The sequence below is a fragment of the Indicator indicator genome, chromosome 1, assembly GCF_027791375.1.
Source record: "Indicator indicator isolate 239-I01 chromosome 1, UM_Iind_1.1, whole genome shotgun sequence".
In the NCBI taxonomy this organism is placed as follows: Eukaryota; Metazoa; Chordata; class Aves; order Piciformes; family Indicatoridae; genus Indicator; species Indicator indicator.
In genome coordinates this window covers 99,710,640-99,727,409 of record NC_072010.1, presented here as the reverse complement: position 1 = coordinate 99,727,409, position 16,770 = coordinate 99,710,640, and the positions used below count along the sequence as shown (strand labels likewise).

Sequence of the window (16,770 nt, the reverse complement as noted above, 5' to 3'; positions counted from 1 at the left end):
ATTCAACTTCAGCTGTTAAAAAGAACAGGAAGTCCTTCTACAAATATATTACCAACAATACAATGAGAAAAGTGAATCTTTGTCATTTGTTGGATGCAGGGGGAAACATAGTGGTAAAGGCTGAAGTACTCAATACATTATTTACCTTAGCCTTTAGTTGTAGGTCCACCTGTTCCCTGGATACCCAGCCCTCTGAGCTGGAAGACAGGGATGAGGAGCAGAATGAAGCCCCCATAATCCACGAGGTGATGGTAAGCAACCTAATGCACCACTTAGACATACACATGTCTGTGTGGCTGGATGGCATGCACCCGAGGTTACTGAGGTAGCTGGCAGAAGTGCTCACCTGGCCATTTTCCATCATTTACCATCAGTCCTAGCTAACCGGAGGGGTCCCAGATGACTGGAGATTAGCAAATGTGACACCAATCTACAAGAAGGGCTGGAAAGAGGACCCAGGAAACTACAGACCTGTCTGTCTGACCTCAGTGCTGGGGAAGGTTAGCAAGCAGATCATCCTGAATACCATTATGCATCATGTGCCAGGGCAACATGGTGATCAGGCCCAGTCAGCATGGGTTTATGGGTCCTGCTTGACAAACCTGATCTCCCACGGCAAAGTGATTCATGGATCAGGGGAATGCTGTGGATGTATTTATCTGGAATTTATGAGGGTATTTGACGCTGTTTCCCACAACATCTTCCTGGAGAAACTGGCTGCTCATGGCTTAGATAGGTGGATGTTTTGCTGGGTTAAAAATGGTCTGGGTGACTGGGCCCAGAGAGTGGTGGTGAATGGAGTTAAATCCAGTTGGCAGCAAGTCACAAGTGGTGTTCCCCAGGGCTCAATTTTGGGGCAACAGTTGTTTAGTATCTTTATCAATGACCTGGATTAGGGATTGAATGAACCCTCAGGAAATCTACAGGTGACACCAAATCGTGTGGAAGTGTTGATCTGCTTCAGGGTAGGAAGGCTTTGCAGAGGGATATGGACAGGCTGGATAGATGGGCCAAGGTCAGTCATATGAGGTTTAACAAAGATGAGTTCCAGATCCTGCACTTAGATCACAACAACCCCGTGCAATGGTATAGGCTTAGGGTAGAGTGGATAGAAAGTTATCCAGCAGAAAAGGACCTGGGTGTGCTGTCTGACAGCCATCTGAACATGAGCAAGCAGTGTGCCCAAGAAGGCCAACAGCATCTTGGTGAGTATGAGGAATGGTATAGCCATCAGAAGAGGGAAATTATAGTGCCCCTGTACTTGACACTGGTGAGGCCACATCTCAAATACTGTGTTCAGTTTTCAACCCCTCATGACAAGAAGGACATTTAGGTGCTGGAAAATGTCCAGAGAAGGGTAACAAAGCTGGTGAAGGGCCTAAAGAATGGGTCTTATGAGGAGCAGCTGAGGGAAATGGGATCATTTAGTCTGTCAATGAGGAGGCTGAGGAGAGACCTCATTGTTCTCTACAGCTACCTGAAAGGAGGTTGTGGTGAGGTGGATGTTGGTATCTTCTCCACAGTGTCAAGTGATTGAACAAGAAGAAACGTTCTCATATTTTTCCCAGGGGAGGTTTAGATTGAATATTAGAAAAAAATTGGTCGAACATTGGAACAAGTTGGCAAGGGAAGTGGTAGAGTCACCATCCCTGGAGGTGTTCCAAAAATGTGTAGATATCAGGACACAATTTAACATCCATGAAGTTGTTATGTCAAGGGTTGACTCAATGATCTCAAAAGTGTTTTCCAACTGAAACAATTCTATGATTCTATGACCAGAAAACAACAGTGTCTTAATATTCCCAGAGGATAATTTGGTTAAGATACTGAATTGTAGGAAGATAGCAAAACTTTGAACAACTTTTGAGAAGGCTATGTTTTGTCTTTGAGTTGGAAAGAATGTAAATACCTTGTAACTGAAGAGAAAGACTAGGCAAAGTTGACTGGATATGTTGAGAAGCTTGTTTGTCAGTATTAACCTAGTGTATGCTTTGCTTGGACCCATGTCAGTGAAAGGATAGCCAATTGGGATGTGACAGCTCTGTATGAGAAAAGTATGCAAATTGACTGTGTAACAGAGTAGTAGGCTTTGGCTTATGCTTAAGCTCTTGCTTTTGCTTTTGCTTAGTGCTTTGCTTAGTTGGTTAGGCAATAAATGCTTTTGCCTTTCACAATAAGAGTCTTCTCGTCTTGGCCTCTCCTGGAAACACCATAACACACAGCCTATGAGAAGAACACCACTGCTACAATTACACTGAATTCCATCAAGCATGTCATTATTAAACAGGGAAAGTATTGTTTCTGTTAGTACAGAGTTGGCATAAAGAATGGATAGCATTCAGTTAATGCACAGGCAAAAATTCAAATGAAGGTATGTTTATTGCTTGTATGGAAACTGCACTAATGGGTACTGCCATTCTCCCAAAGAATTTAGATTTTTAGAAAACAAGATTTTATGCTCTAAATAAAAGAGCTATAAAAAGTGCCTCACATGTTAACTGAGCTGCTCATCTTCCTATTGGTAACTTTTCAGTTACTCTGCATTGCAACAGACTGTCTCTGATGATGTTTCTCACATCTGTTTCTGAAGTGAGCTGGGTCAGTCAACAGCCTCTTTTGGATCAGTTGCTCTAGCTGCAAGTATGCCTAGCTAATCTTCTAGAGATACATTGATAGATAAGATACGCTGTTAACTGCCATAGAGGAAATTCTTTTACAATTACTCATACTGAGTAGTCCCACGATAGATTAAATTGCTGTTCAGCATGAAGAAGGTGTCAAATTCTGGCTGTAAGTGGCTGGTTTACAGGGCTTTTTAAAAATGTCATTATAGGCTTGTAATTATTCTAATCTGATTTGGTAAGAAAAAATTAGTATGACAACCATAAAACATTCATTTGAACAATAGGTTTTCTTCCACCGCAGAGTAAGTTTTAATTAGAGCTGTTCTTCAATTAAATTAAAGCTGCCCTTCCTGATTTTAAAACTCTTGTGAACATATTTGGTACATGGTACTTTGTGGAGCTGTGAATCTGTTCATGTCTCTCTTACGCTTTTACAGCCATGCATGTTCTTGGCTAACTTTGTCTGTGACTCTTGCTTTATTGGTGAGAAAGCCTTCTCCTGCTTAGCTCCTGCCATTGGAAAAGCTTTGTCTCTACCTCCATACTTCAATGAACCTCTCCACTTGTTTCTCAACATTCAGTTTCTCAGCTGAAAGCATGTCTTTCTTGCACTGCTTATTTGAGTTAGTATTTATTATGAGTTCTGTTGTGGTAATAATTAGCTCTGAGAAGCAATCTGTGAGGGAGTTTGTATAACAGCATAAAAACAAAGTGATGAAAGTGACTATGGAAACATTTATGCTGCTTTCTAGTAGGCTTGGGAATTCCTTAAGGTTAGCAGAATAACTTTCTTAAATCCTCTGAGTTCTTTTAGCAATCTTACCATAGTTCATGACGTGTAGTTTATGTAATAATGTGTTGCTTTTTTGAGGTATGTGAAAGATAAGACTGCCAGAGACCATCTGATTGCTTGCCCACAGGCCCTAAGTCAGCATTCAGCAACAGATACCTACACTTGAAAACTGTACTGAGCTTGTGTTCCATGTACCCTTTCCACACAGTCATGTTCGTATTCTAGCAAACTGAAGTCTGTAGAAGTGTCCAAAAGCCGTAACTGTAAAGTACTACAAGGAATGGAGCAGAAGAGTACATTGGCATTTCCACTCTCTGTGCTACTTAGATAATGTTTTTTTTTTATTTCTATAGACGATTAATTTCTGAAGATGGGAAAAGGAGTGGTGTGTAGACACACAGACTCCTACCCTAGCCTGTCCTTTTAGGAAAACCAAGAGCAGGGATCCTCCTGTATTTATTGATGGAAAGTCATAGAATCATAGAACAGCTTATGTTGTAAGGAACCTCAGAGATCATCTACTACAACTCCCCCTGCCATGGGCAGGGACACCTCTCAACTAGACTTGGTTGCCCAAGGCTCCAATCTGGCCTTAAACACCTCCAGGAAAGGGGCATCCACAACCACTCTGGACAGCCTATTCCAGAGTCTCACCACCCTCGTACTGAAGAACTTCCTAAGAATTAGTCTAAACCTACTCTTCCCTCAGCTTAAAACCATTCCCCCTAGTCCTGTCTCTAGACACCCTTATGAAAAATCCCTCTCCAGCCTTCCTTCAGGTGTTAGAAGGCAGTGATAAGGTCCTCCCAGAGTATTCTCCTCCCCAGGCTGAACAACCCCAGCTCTGTCAGCCTATCCTCACAGCAGAGGCGCTCCAGCCCTTCAGTCAACCTTATGGTCCTCCTCTGGACTTGCTCCAACTATTCTAGGTCCTTCAGAAGTCCTTCTTCACAAAAGACAAAAATTAAAGTGCTGGAAACAGAGTTAAGACATCACCTTCTTGTTGCTGCACCCTACAGCCAACTCACTTGGTGAGAGAAACTTAACAGCGAATTTCTACAGTTATCTGTGCCAACTACCTCTTTCCCTACAAACTCCTTTTTCAATAGCCACAAGTAACCCACTTTCAGCTGGGCAGGCTGAAAGTATTTCTTCAGACCCTGAAGTGACTTAATTATCCTTGACAGAAAATAGAATGAAGGCAAAAATTTGTGGATTTTAGTTCTTTTTTTTTTGCCTAAGACAAAGATTGAATCAATTAATGAGTTTATTGAGAGAGAAAAATATAATGTTGTCAATAAGAAAAGTCTCTATGTGCTCTAATTAGAGGAACTGTTTCCTTCTGGAAACTGGAGCTTTTAAAGCAGCATTAAGGGAAAAAAAAGTAGAATAAAACCCAACAACTGTGCCAATGACACAAGACACAAAATCTGGAACTAAGGCTCTAAGGACCCTGAAGAATATTGTTAAACTATTAATCTTAACATTGTAGGTATACAGCTCTCTTGTCAGTATTGCAGAAGAAAAAAACCCCACAAACTAAAAAGTTTGCTTTTATTTACCTTTGACAAGGGCTGCCTACTTGCAAACACACATCAGAAGATATTTGGGGTTTTCCTTCCGCTCAAAAGAAATGTTAGAATCACAAGAACAGTATGAACTCATCAAAATCCTTTTTATCCTTCTGGGATGTGGGCTCTTCTTGATAGGAACATATATATAATTCAGTACTGAAAAAAAAAACATAGAGGCAAAGTGGGCCAAATGTGCTACTGCAGTAAGATGGGAAGAAAAGGCTATCAATTCCTTTGAAGTTTTGCAAGTAATTTTTTTTTTCTGCCCATCTTCTCTGTGGTTGATGATGTTACTATTAAAATAATAGTTTATATGTGCTATATTTTAGTACTGTTTTGTTCTTCTTTGGTTCTGGCACTGAAGAAAGAAAGAAGCTCACCACATATTTTAAATTCAGAATTGGTTAATAACAAAACACATTTTCAACAAATTTCACAACCAGCCCCTTTGGGCAGCTGCCCTTTGCAATTTAAATGAAAGTGCAGAAGCTTTCTTTTCTCCCTAAAAATACTTTCACAAGTTTCCTATGCACGTATTTTAGTAGTTAGCACTAAATGGGATTAAAAGTACCTGTTTCATCACTTCAGGCCAGCGAGGGAAATTGGACTCTAGGGTGCCCAAATTAAGATTCTATAATGGATAAATCCTACTTACCAGCATTTATCACAGACAGCTCTACTGCCAGTTTTCGTAAAGCAAATACCTTATTAACTATCACTTCAGTCCTACCTCCTATCCATAATGGAAGTAAATTACTATTTTACTCTTTTTTCCCTATTGATGTTAGACAAATCATTGAGGTTTGGCTTTTTTATTGTTGCGGTGAGTGTTGTTTGTTTGGGTTTGTTTTCATTCGGGTTTTTGGTTTGGGGTTTTTTTGTTTGTTTTTTTTCAGTTGGTTTGGGGTTTGGTTTTTTTTTTTTTGTTGTTGTTGTTTTTTTGTTTTGTTGGGTTTTTTTTGTTTTGTGTCTTATTTTCTTTACAAAGTGTACGTTTTGGGGACAGTTAAAAAATATATAGACCCTATGGCTAAATCTGGCAAATTATATTAGCCTATATGCATTTTATTTCATAAGCTGCAGAAAGAAATCTCCAATGAGATTGTGCCTCATGGTTGGCTGCCTTTGTAACTGAATTATACAAATACTGCAGTGTGAGCTGACCCACGATGAGACAAGAAGGAAAACAAGAAGACTAAGTACTAGGGGGAGGGGAAAAAGATGAGGTGGGAAGGGCTCAGAAATTAAAAATGCCACCTAACCATGTGAAAATCTTCAAACATGATCTGTGCCGTATTGGACACCAACATAATCACAATAGAAAGAATGCTCTAATGAGAAATTGATTCTTGGGTACGGATTTTGAATGAAGCTTTTGTTTCCGTTCAGGTTTTTTGAAAGGCATCCTTCCTATAGGTTCTGTAATATCTAGTAAGGTCTGAGCCCCTGAAGCAACCTGTCCTTTCAGGTTCATTATAGAAAAACAATAATTATGGTATCTTTATTTTCTCTTAAAACTCATTATAATGGGTCCATGGCTCTTAAGTAATTTAGACAGAGTGAAAAAGCATGATCACACAAGCTGTTTCTCCTTATGAAATTAAACTGAAATGCAAAGAAATGTTAATGGGTCATAAATCTAACTTAACTTATATTCACTGGTGGACTTTACAAAACCCAGACCTACTTGCTTCCAATAGGTTTTGCAGTTTGATGTTCTCTGTCTAAGGCATTTAAAAGTAGGGCAGGTTTAGATGTCTTATGATTTGAGGTTCCTTACTACATTCACTATCTCCCACAATGCATTTTTTTCCCTGATCTCATCTGCTACAATTGAGCAGCCTTTCAAATATGGCAGAAAAAAATATTTAATCTCTGGCTTCCCTTGTCTAAAATACACATTGCTTTACTGATCTGATTTTAAGTCATGCCCTTCAAATAATTGCTTTTTCAAAAGAGTGAAGAATTGGCAGGTTGTTCTGGTGGTGATAACAAGTCTGTGCATATGGTGAAAGAAACAGGAGTCGCTTGAAGAGATTTTTCTGCCACATAAATTGTAACATGGAGCTATGACCCAGGATGCCTTGCTGGAGTGGTTCAACTCTGCCTCAGAAATTGATTATTCATGAAATCAGTAACAGTAACTGCAGGCTGTGGTTTCAGTACTTCTCTGAGAAATGGGACATCACTTTTCTATTCCAAGTCTTAAGGAACTGTATTTTTTGAATAATACAACTGCTTACTACGTCTTCATTTTGTGAATGCTATTTAAGGTCCACAGCAAATTAAGACTTTTAGTTCATTTTTTTTCTTTTAGAAGAAACGGCCAAACCAAATTATTATTTTGGATGCCTCAAACCTGGGCAACTTTTTAAAGCCTCAGCATCTGAGCCAAAAATACATGTTAATAAAGTTCTGCAATAAAGGGAGTTTGTTGATCATATATCCCCCAAAATATGTTATTTCAGCATTCACAAATGTGCTTGTTCTCCCTTTGCTGAGGAAAGGGTCATCTGGCCCTTTATCAGTGTTATCTGATCTGCAGTCTCCTCAGTTAAGTCAACTCTACAGAAATAAGAGGGAAACTTATGCAGGAAGTAAATGAAATTAGATTAATAATTAACATGTACTGCATGCAAAAGTATGAAAAAACTCTCCCAAAATTTCTCCGCTTAACTAATGTGTGAATTCATGCAAAAATGTTTTGCACTGAAACTTTGTCATTAGGTCATAAGCCCCATATATCTACATATTTAATAGGTTTAAGATTTTTCTAATGTGTTAAAATTCTTAAATAATTATATATTTTATTCTCAGTAATTTTTAGTGTGTTATTTCGATAGGTGTGTGAACAAACAGTAGTGTGCAAATGCCAGGAACTGAAAATGAATGCAACCTCACAGCATCTGCAATCAGTGTATTGAAGAGGCTTCCTAAATTTAGGAAAAATACAAATAGAAGAGCTTTGTGTCGTTATCTTGCTATAAGATTCCCTTAGTCACATCAAAGGATGAAATAAAAAGATCTGATCTTTGAAGAATATCTGATTACAAAATTTTGATTTCACTCTTTTAGGCCATGACTACCATATCTGCCTGTACTCATGCAGTTAAAAAAGGGCCTATATTTAAAACAAGAGCAGAGTAGTTTTTGTGGTGGAAACATATGGATTTTAAGTATTTATTGCACAGTTGCATACTTAAGATTTCATCTTCTGGAGTTATGTGTGTGGAAGGTGTGGTAGTTTTAGGCTATGCCTTTAAAATTTTTCACAGATCTTGAGCAGAAAGTAGTAAAAATGTAAATAAATCACTATTGTGTGTAAAAAGGAAAATAATGATTATTCTAAACAATTCCATTGGGGGAATATTTCCCATAAGATTTGGTTCCCAAAACATTTTTCTCTCTTCTTGCTTCTTCACTGGGGAGATTCTAACAGGCTTTGCTGACCTTGGCAGCATTGTTTTGTCTGGTATTAACCTTCTCTGCTTCTCTCTTTTCCCTTGGTACAGGATGTCAGGGGCAGGCAGGGAGAGGGAAGCTGTTACAGCTTCTTCCCTGGTCTTTTGACCAGGGAGGGGTCCTTGTGCTATTTTTTACAATTAATTAATTGTAAATACTGTATATTTCTACATATTCATTGCGTTCCATTGTAGATTGGCTTGTGAATACAGCTTCATTTGCTTCCAAACTGAGCTAGTCTGGAGAAGTTAATGTTGGCGGGGGTGGGGAATTTCCAACCCACCACAGCAGAGTAGGATTTACCTGGTAAAGCCTATAACACTGACAATGAGAGTCTAAAAGTAATGCCATTCTGTATTTTGGAAAGCAAACTGTGGAGTGGTTGGTGGCCAAATATATGCTTAATACTTTCCAGAGCTTTGGTGGGAGTTGCTAATACCAATGCCCGGGACACTTGCATAATTATATGTTCACTGTATAGATATCTAAAATACAAAATGACATAGTTTTCAAACCTTTGTATTTCTGTCTTTCAGATAGTGTTCAGGCACATTTTGGCATAGTAATTATTTATATCATGATAGATAGCCCCAGGTCTATAATTCACTCATGGGGCTTAGGTCATCTCATGAAAGGCAAAAGTATAGTGCATTACTCTATGCATAATGTACAGCATATTTATGTTTAATGCCAACATTATTTTTCTATGAGGAGAATATTTCTATGAGGTGCACTTCCCATTCTGAATATTGTTTATGTTTTACAGATTTTCATTTTGAAGTGAAAGAATGCTTTTTTTTTCCCCTGAGAAAATGTTAGCCACTTCTGAGGATTTTTCTTTCTTTTTCTTTCTTTCTTTCTTTCTTTCTTTCTTTCTTTCTTTCTTTCTTTCTTTCTTTCTTTCTTTCTTTCTTTCTTTCTTTCTTTCTTTCTTTCTTTCTTTCTTTCTTTCTTTCTTTCTTTCTTCTTTCTTTCTTTCTTTCTTTCTTTCTTTCTTTCTTTCTTTCTTTCTTTCTTTCTCTTTCTTTCTTCTTTCTTTCTTTCTTTCTTTCTTTCTTTCTTTCTTTCTTTCTTTTCTTTCTTTCTTTCTTTCTTTCTTTCTTCCTTTCTTTCTTTCTTTCTTTCTTTCTTTCTTTCTTTCTTTCTTTCTTTCTTTCTTTCTTTCTTTCTTTCTTTCTTTCTTTCTTTCTTTCTTTCTTTCTTTCTTTCTTTCTTTCTTCTTTCTTTCTTTCTTTCTTTCTTTCTTTCTTTCTTTCTTTCTTTCTTTCTTTCTTTCTTTCTTTCTTTCTTTCTTTCTTTCTTTCTTTCTTTCTTTCTTTCTTTCTTTTCTTTCTTTCTTCTTTCTTTCTTTCTTTCTTTCTTTTCTTTCTTTCTTTCTTTCTTTCTTTCTTTCTTTCTTTTCTTTCTTTCTTTCTCTTCTTTCTTTCTTTCTTCCTTTCTTTCTTTCTTCCTTTCTTTCTTTCTTTCTTTCTTTCTTTCTTTCTTTCTTTCTTTCTTTCTTTCTTTTCTTTCTTTCTTTCTTTCTTTCTTTCTTTCTTTCTTTCTTTCTTTTTTCTTTCTTTCTTTCTTTCTTTCTTTCTTTCTTTTCTTTCTTCTTTCTTTCTTTCTTTCTTTCTTTCTTTCTTTCTTTCTTTCTTTCTTTCTTTCTTTCTTTCTTTCTTTCTTTCTTTCTTTCTTTCTTTCTTTCTTTCTTTCTTTCTTTCTTTCTTCTTTCTTTCTTTCTTTTCTTTCTTTCTTTCTTTCTTTCTTTCTTTCTTTCTTTCTTTCTTTCTTTCTTTCTTTCTTTCTTTCTTTCTTTCTTTCTTTCTTTCTTTCTTTCTTTCTTTCTTTCTTTCTTTCTCTTTCTTTCTCTCTTTTTTCTTTCCCTTCCCTTCCCTTCCCTTCCCTTCCCTTCCCTTCCCTTCCCTTCCCTTCCCTTCCCTTCCCTTCCCTTCCCTTCCCTTCCCTTCCCTTCCCTTCCCTTCCCTTCCCTTCCCTTCCCTTCCTTCTCTTGCTTTCTCACCTTCATTTTCTTGTATTTTAACTATTGTTCACTGGTATTATAATGGTAATAGGTCATGGACAAGCTTTTCCGTGGTCAAACATGTCTAGCAATACTTACAAATATAAACTGCCTTTGATACCAAGGTTAAGGGATTATAGCAGAAATACAACACTACCTTTTCATTGCAATGAATATCTAAATTAAGCTAAACTTTAAAATTTCAATCTATAGCAGTAGTAGAATCTCATTTATAGGTGGGAACCTTATATTTATGCTGGCTTTAGGTCACTTCATGTAACCACACAAGGTATGGCAGAAGAGGAGCAATTAACTATATATATAAAGATGAAAACACAGAAGCATATCCATCTCAGTGTATTGTGTGCATTTTTATCTATAATTATTAAAGCTCACAGAGGAGATACATTGTAAATCTGGGTATTGAGCTAAGGCTGTACGCTTCCAATAGACTTTTCAAAAAATGCCTTCAGACAAAGTATTCCACTGACCTTTCTCTGGATTATACTGTGCATCAGGTAGGATATCATCCCGTAAAACATTTCCTTTCATCCTTTAATTTTACTTCTACTACACTAGCCAGTGTTGGCTTTCAGTGGGAAAAATTGTTCATGCTGCTTCTGGGCTGGTGTTGCAGAAGAGCATCTCCTGCAGGTCGCACACAGCGCTTGGGGATGTTATGTTGATGCCCCTTAGTGTGTAAATGAGCACTATCTATGTTTTGCCACAGGGAGGAGGTTTACAGCTACACTGCTACAGGCACCATAAAAAGAGAAGGCCAGTACTTACTGTTTGCTATCACGTCCATAGAAGTGCTGTGGACAGCTTCCCTAACTTCCTCTTATCAGCCAGAAAAGAAAGATGTGGGAGCTCAGAAAGTCATCGTATAGTAACAAAGCCACGTCTGATGGGTTCAGTGACTGTTAAGTGGTCACAACACTCCCTGTTCCAGCAAACTCAAAAGTGTTGTTTTAGTGTACCTAAGTTTACAAAAGGAGAGGAAAACGTGATTCTTTTGTATTATCTGTATAACTTCCTATTTAGGTACACCTGTGCATATGTAGATATATCTGTACATCTTACCATTATACGATGATCCTGGTCAGCAGAATGTTATTATGCATCATGTAATCACACTTCTTTGGCATTATCAGAGGTCTGACTGTTATCTTTACAGACCTAACCTCTTTTCTGTGCAAATATTTTTCCTACTTTTTCCTTTTGCCAAATAAAGAAGTCATTTGCAAACTATTTGTAGAATATAAACAGCTTCCACAAAGGAACTCCTCTTGAAACAGGGAGAGTAGACTGATTGCAACAGACAGTACATGATAATAGTATTTTCAAAGAATTACTATTACTTCATAGCAGAGACATTTTTCATTAAAACGTAAATCATACCATGATCTTTAGATTGATTTCTACCCTTTTTTGCATATATTTCAAGTGAGCTAACAGTCACAGGTTTCTCATTCATTGTTCGAAAGCTCCAAAGAATTACTCATCCCTCAGGAGTGCTATTTCCCATGATTACCTCTTTGCAACTCCTATGAAGGCAACAGAATAGGCAAATGACCTGCACAGAAAGCTCAGGTCTGGCAGTGTTCCTAGCACTCTGCACAGTTAGAAAAATGCACCTGTTAATGCACTGTTATGTGTATTATAGCTTGCTCACGTTGGGTGTTAATCATTGTAAATTCACAAACTGACGCTTGAGACTGAATGATGATTTTTCAGGTTGCCTGATAGCTTTATCTGAGCAAATTCATGCAGACTCAGCCTTGTGCAGAGGAACTTAGCATAGCTGCACTTTATCTGCCTTTTTATTTCTGGTGCAATAGGATAGGAATGAGAGGAAGAGAATATATAAGGGTTCCCCACTGAGAATCAGTTCTATAAATTATGTATTATGCAGACACTATTTCGCTGATGCTATCTGATCCCCAATACTCAGTTCCTTGTTTTTCCTTCTATAAATAGCTATGGCCAGGTTTTCAGTTGTAAAATAACGAGGACGAAACCAGAAACCTTTCCCATTTAATAACCTCTGCCAAAGAAGAATAAAGTAATATTTTTCATAACTGTGATGTCCTCAGGGCTTTAACAATCTGGGAATACAAGCAGAACTATGTTCTTGATAAGATACTGGTAGTAAAAGTAGGAATAACCATGCTGAATGTTAAAGAGGGAAATGCCCTATTTTCAGAATGATGGTATAAAACTTGGTATTGTGAATTTTCCTGGGGTTTATTTTGTTTTGGTTTTGTTTGGTTTTGTTTGCCTCTGTAGGACTACTTTTGCTTTTTCTTTCTCCCTCTAGATCCAAATGGTTTTGCTGGACAGACTGGACCTGACCATGCTCTTATAGGAGGAATAGTGGCTGTAGTTGTCTTTGTAACACTATGTTCTATAATTCTCCTTGGTCGATACCTGGCAAGACATAAAGGTAGGACAGATTTAGTCAATGTTCAGTGACTTTTAGAAGCAAGGCATGATTTGACCTGGGAGTGCTATTCCCTTTCACCTTACCCACCTGCTAAATGATTTGGACAAGAAAGCTCACAGTCCAGTTGCAAGTGAAGTCCCTGTGAGTATTAACCAGTTTCTGGTGGACTGGATGAGGCAATGGACATCTAGTGACATGTTCCAAGCCATCTCATAAATCAGTGATTTAGAGAGACTAAGAGGTAATATTGCCTCTTGGTCTTGGCCATTAGCTCTAGAGACTTGATTACATGATCTCATAGTTTTAACTAGTATCAATTCAGCAGAATATATATAGAAGGAGTGAAGAAGATTTTTAATTTAATAAAAAGTGCTAATACTTTAAGTTTGCATCAAGTTTTACTTCAGAGACTTCACCTTAAGAATTCCACTGCCTTCATTTTCAGTCCCCATCCCCCCACCATTTAAGATTACAGGGCTGGAGTGACACTGATTAAGCTTCTTTATGATCCTTTTTAGACATAGTTAATCTAAAAATCATCTCTTGAGATTTAACCTTTGAACACAGACCTGTTGTTTAAATTCAGTTTATTCGCACCCCCTCCAAAGGCAAAAAAAAAAAAAAAAAAAAAGTGAAGAGAGGATTAGTCTTAGTATGGACTCATTAAGTTTCATTTCAATTGAGATAAACATATGGCTAGCAGACATAAGCTGATAAAAACATATTTTTAATTTGTTGGACTGTGTGGGGAAAACCAGTATTTTTTTTAATGAGCCAGTGAAAGTTTGTCTTTGTTGTTTTACTTTCCCAAATGATCAGTTATGCATCTTATGCCAATGTAAATAATGCTTTTCAGAAAGGGAAATTTGGCTGTTATACACAATTATTTTTATTCATATTCTTAGCATAATGTAAGTGGGTTCAGTTAATAAAAATACCTCAATTTTCTAATTCTTGGAAGTGACTATAATAAAATTATACATACAATCAAATAAAAAGTAGAAATCCAAAACCAATCTGCAGTCTTTAAAAGAAAAAGCATTTATGATTATCTGTATCTTCAAAGTTGATTTGTTTTTATGGGTATTTGTTCCATTAGATTTTATCAGTTATTATTAATTGCAAACTGTATTGCATATTAGTACAATTAGATAAAGTAGTTTTTATTAAAATATTTTCTTCATGTATTGTGGATATATTGGAATTTATGTATGTGCATCATCAGTATCAATACTATAAATAGTTCTTGGACAAATTAGAAAGTCGCATATACCTGTATGATGTATGCCATGACTGTGTAAAAATATTTGTCCATTCATTAAGCAGTTTGAGCATTATTAGAAATGCAATTTCTCTAATGTAGTGTAAAGCTTGAAAAACCCTAATTATTTTTTTTTTCTGTGCTGATTCCTCTAGGAACATATTTAACAAACGAAGCAAAAGGAGCTGAAGATGCACCTGATGCCGACACAGCCATTATCAATGCAGAAGGCAGTCAAGTCAATGCAGAGGAGAAAAAAGAGTATTTCATTTAGATGCAGAGCTAGAATCGTGGAGTTTTACTTATCAGGCTGACTGCTGGAGAAAACTGGCTATCATTTCTCAGAATTCATTTCTGCCATCTGCTGTCTTTATTAACTCTCATACCTGCTATAAGTAGCCAGTTTATGCCAACAATCAGCTGTTGATATCATCATTCTATAATTACCGTATCATGCGTAAAGCAGGACATTTCTTATTGCCTAAAACTCATATCCACTGCTCTCTTAACATACAGTGCTTGAATATACAGCCTTAATAATGTTAATCATCCTCTTAATCCAAGTTTTCTACATTTTTAAATGTTATGCGGCTTTCTTCTTTTTCAGTTTTCTTTTATCATGTCTCTACTAGTGTGTCACAGAACAATGTTCATAACAAATAGTATTAGCTAAGGATCTAATTTACTTACATAAAATATTAAGTCTAAGACTAGAGGTTTACAAAGAAAGTTTTATGTCTATCTGTAATTCAAAAAGCATCTTGTTTTTGAAAAATATGCCCTAGAAAGCAAACTGAAATCTGCTTAGTATAGTTTCTCGTATGCTTGGATTTGGTGGGAAAATAATATCAGTCCACTGATTTTTTTGTTTTGTTTTGCTTTTTTTTGTTATGTTTTACATGGTACCTTGACAAGAGTGTCATGTTTCAGTGGTAAAAACGTGCTGAATAGCTATACAGATTCTGCAAAGTGAGATAGTAGTGCTTTGTTTGAAACAAATTTGTCCTGCCCTTTTACTGCTTTCGGGGATTGCAAAGATTAGAGAACTTTCAGAGTAATTTCTGGTTTTATAATTTATTTGCTTCACATGAACTCACCTGCCTACTCAGATTTGAAGTGTACATGGGGCACAACTGCAAGACATTTTAGTATCTGTATATAGTGCATATAATAAATTCAATTAAACATTATTTGATACATATTTAACTTTTTTGGCAGTAGCTAAGTCAGTACAAGTAAGCATTTTCTAATGTCCATTATATCCCTTTCTATATATGACTCAAATCAATATTCTGAGTAGGTAACATGTATTAGTACTTTTTGTCTGTATGTCCTAGCACTGTTCAGCAGCAAACTTTTCTAGTTCTTGTTATTTTTTTCTTTGTTATAAAATGGAAGCACAATGTTATATGGAAAGGTAGTTTTAAGCTAACAACCAGTGCACAGCCTCAGGTTTTAAATTACAACCACATTTGAGTACTATCCTTAAAAAATACTATTGAGTTGCTAAAATTCTTGATTTTTAATTTGGCAGTTCCAGAGCTGCTTCTCTATGTTGGTTTGCCAAAAAAAAAAAAAAAAAAAAAAAAAAAAAAAAAAAAAAAAGGGAAGAAAAAAAAAGAAAAAATAGAAGTGTTACAACAAAAGATATATGTTTTGTGTATACTGTAAATGGACTAATTCTTTATATTAAATTCCTGTCTATGCATTTTGTGAGGTACAAACTTATGTCACCGTGAATGATAGAGAATTCCTGCCATGCTTTTAGCTCCACAGTGAAAGTCTCTGGATTATTTCTGACTTTTTTTTTTTTTTTTGTGTAATTGACAGCTGAAAAATCACATGCTCTTAAATATGACAACAAAACACTGTAAGCCCATCGGCTTATTTCCTCTTCCAATGAAATAAAAAGGTTGCCGTAACAGCTCTTGGAAATGATTCTACACTGGAGGACTCAAGATAGTCTAGCTGGAGCTTGTCTTGCTCCTAGGTTTTGCACCTTTGACAAAAGAGTATTTCTCTCTGGTTCCTGTACTTGTGAAGCCTAAAAGCATAATGGTCTGCTGTAAAGGACTTTCTCCTGGGATTTTATTTTTATGTGGGGAAGGGAGAGTTTGGAATATGACATCATGTAGTATGGTAAAATGGAAGATAAAGGTGCTGTGTCAGATTATTTATCAGAGGAGTATAAACCTTTTAAGGACAATATTCTAATATTTTAATTGTTTTTGTTGAAGCATTTATCTTGTTAATTTCTAAGAAAGAAGGGTGACGTCAATCAAAGCAGCACTTTTTCTCAAAATATACAGACATTAATAATATGATGTGGTTGAGTGTTAACATAATAAATCATATACAGTATGACATTTTAAAGAAATAAGTCTGCATTGATGTGATTGCATGCTTGTTTTTACAGTTCAGTCCATGCCCATCTGTGGAAAAATGCAATAATATGTTAATATAATATGGTAGTTTGAGAGAACCAGGTAGGTGCTACTAGACACATTGAAAACTAGTATAGGTTTACAAAGATATTCATGTCTTTCAAAACATACACATATAAAAGGCTGGCAAAGGAAGTCCTTCAGTTTAATACCAAAAAAATATA

At 36.5% G+C, this 16,770-nt stretch overlaps 1 protein-coding gene across 1 annotated transcript in view; it reads left to right on the top strand.

The window, feature by feature from the left end:
- CADM2 (cell adhesion molecule 2) overlaps positions 1 to 14,436 on the top strand; it is a 261,666-nt gene extending 247,230 nt beyond the window's left edge. The window contains exons 10-11 of the mRNA XM_054392117.1: positions 12,776 to 12,901; positions 14,318 to 14,436. Of these exons, the coding sequence (XP_054248092.1) occupies positions 12,776 to 12,901; positions 14,318 to 14,436 (245 nt within the window). The remainder of the gene's footprint in view (positions 1 to 12,775; positions 12,902 to 14,317) is intronic.
- The last annotated feature ends 2,334 nt before the right edge of the window (positions 14,437 to 16,770 follow it).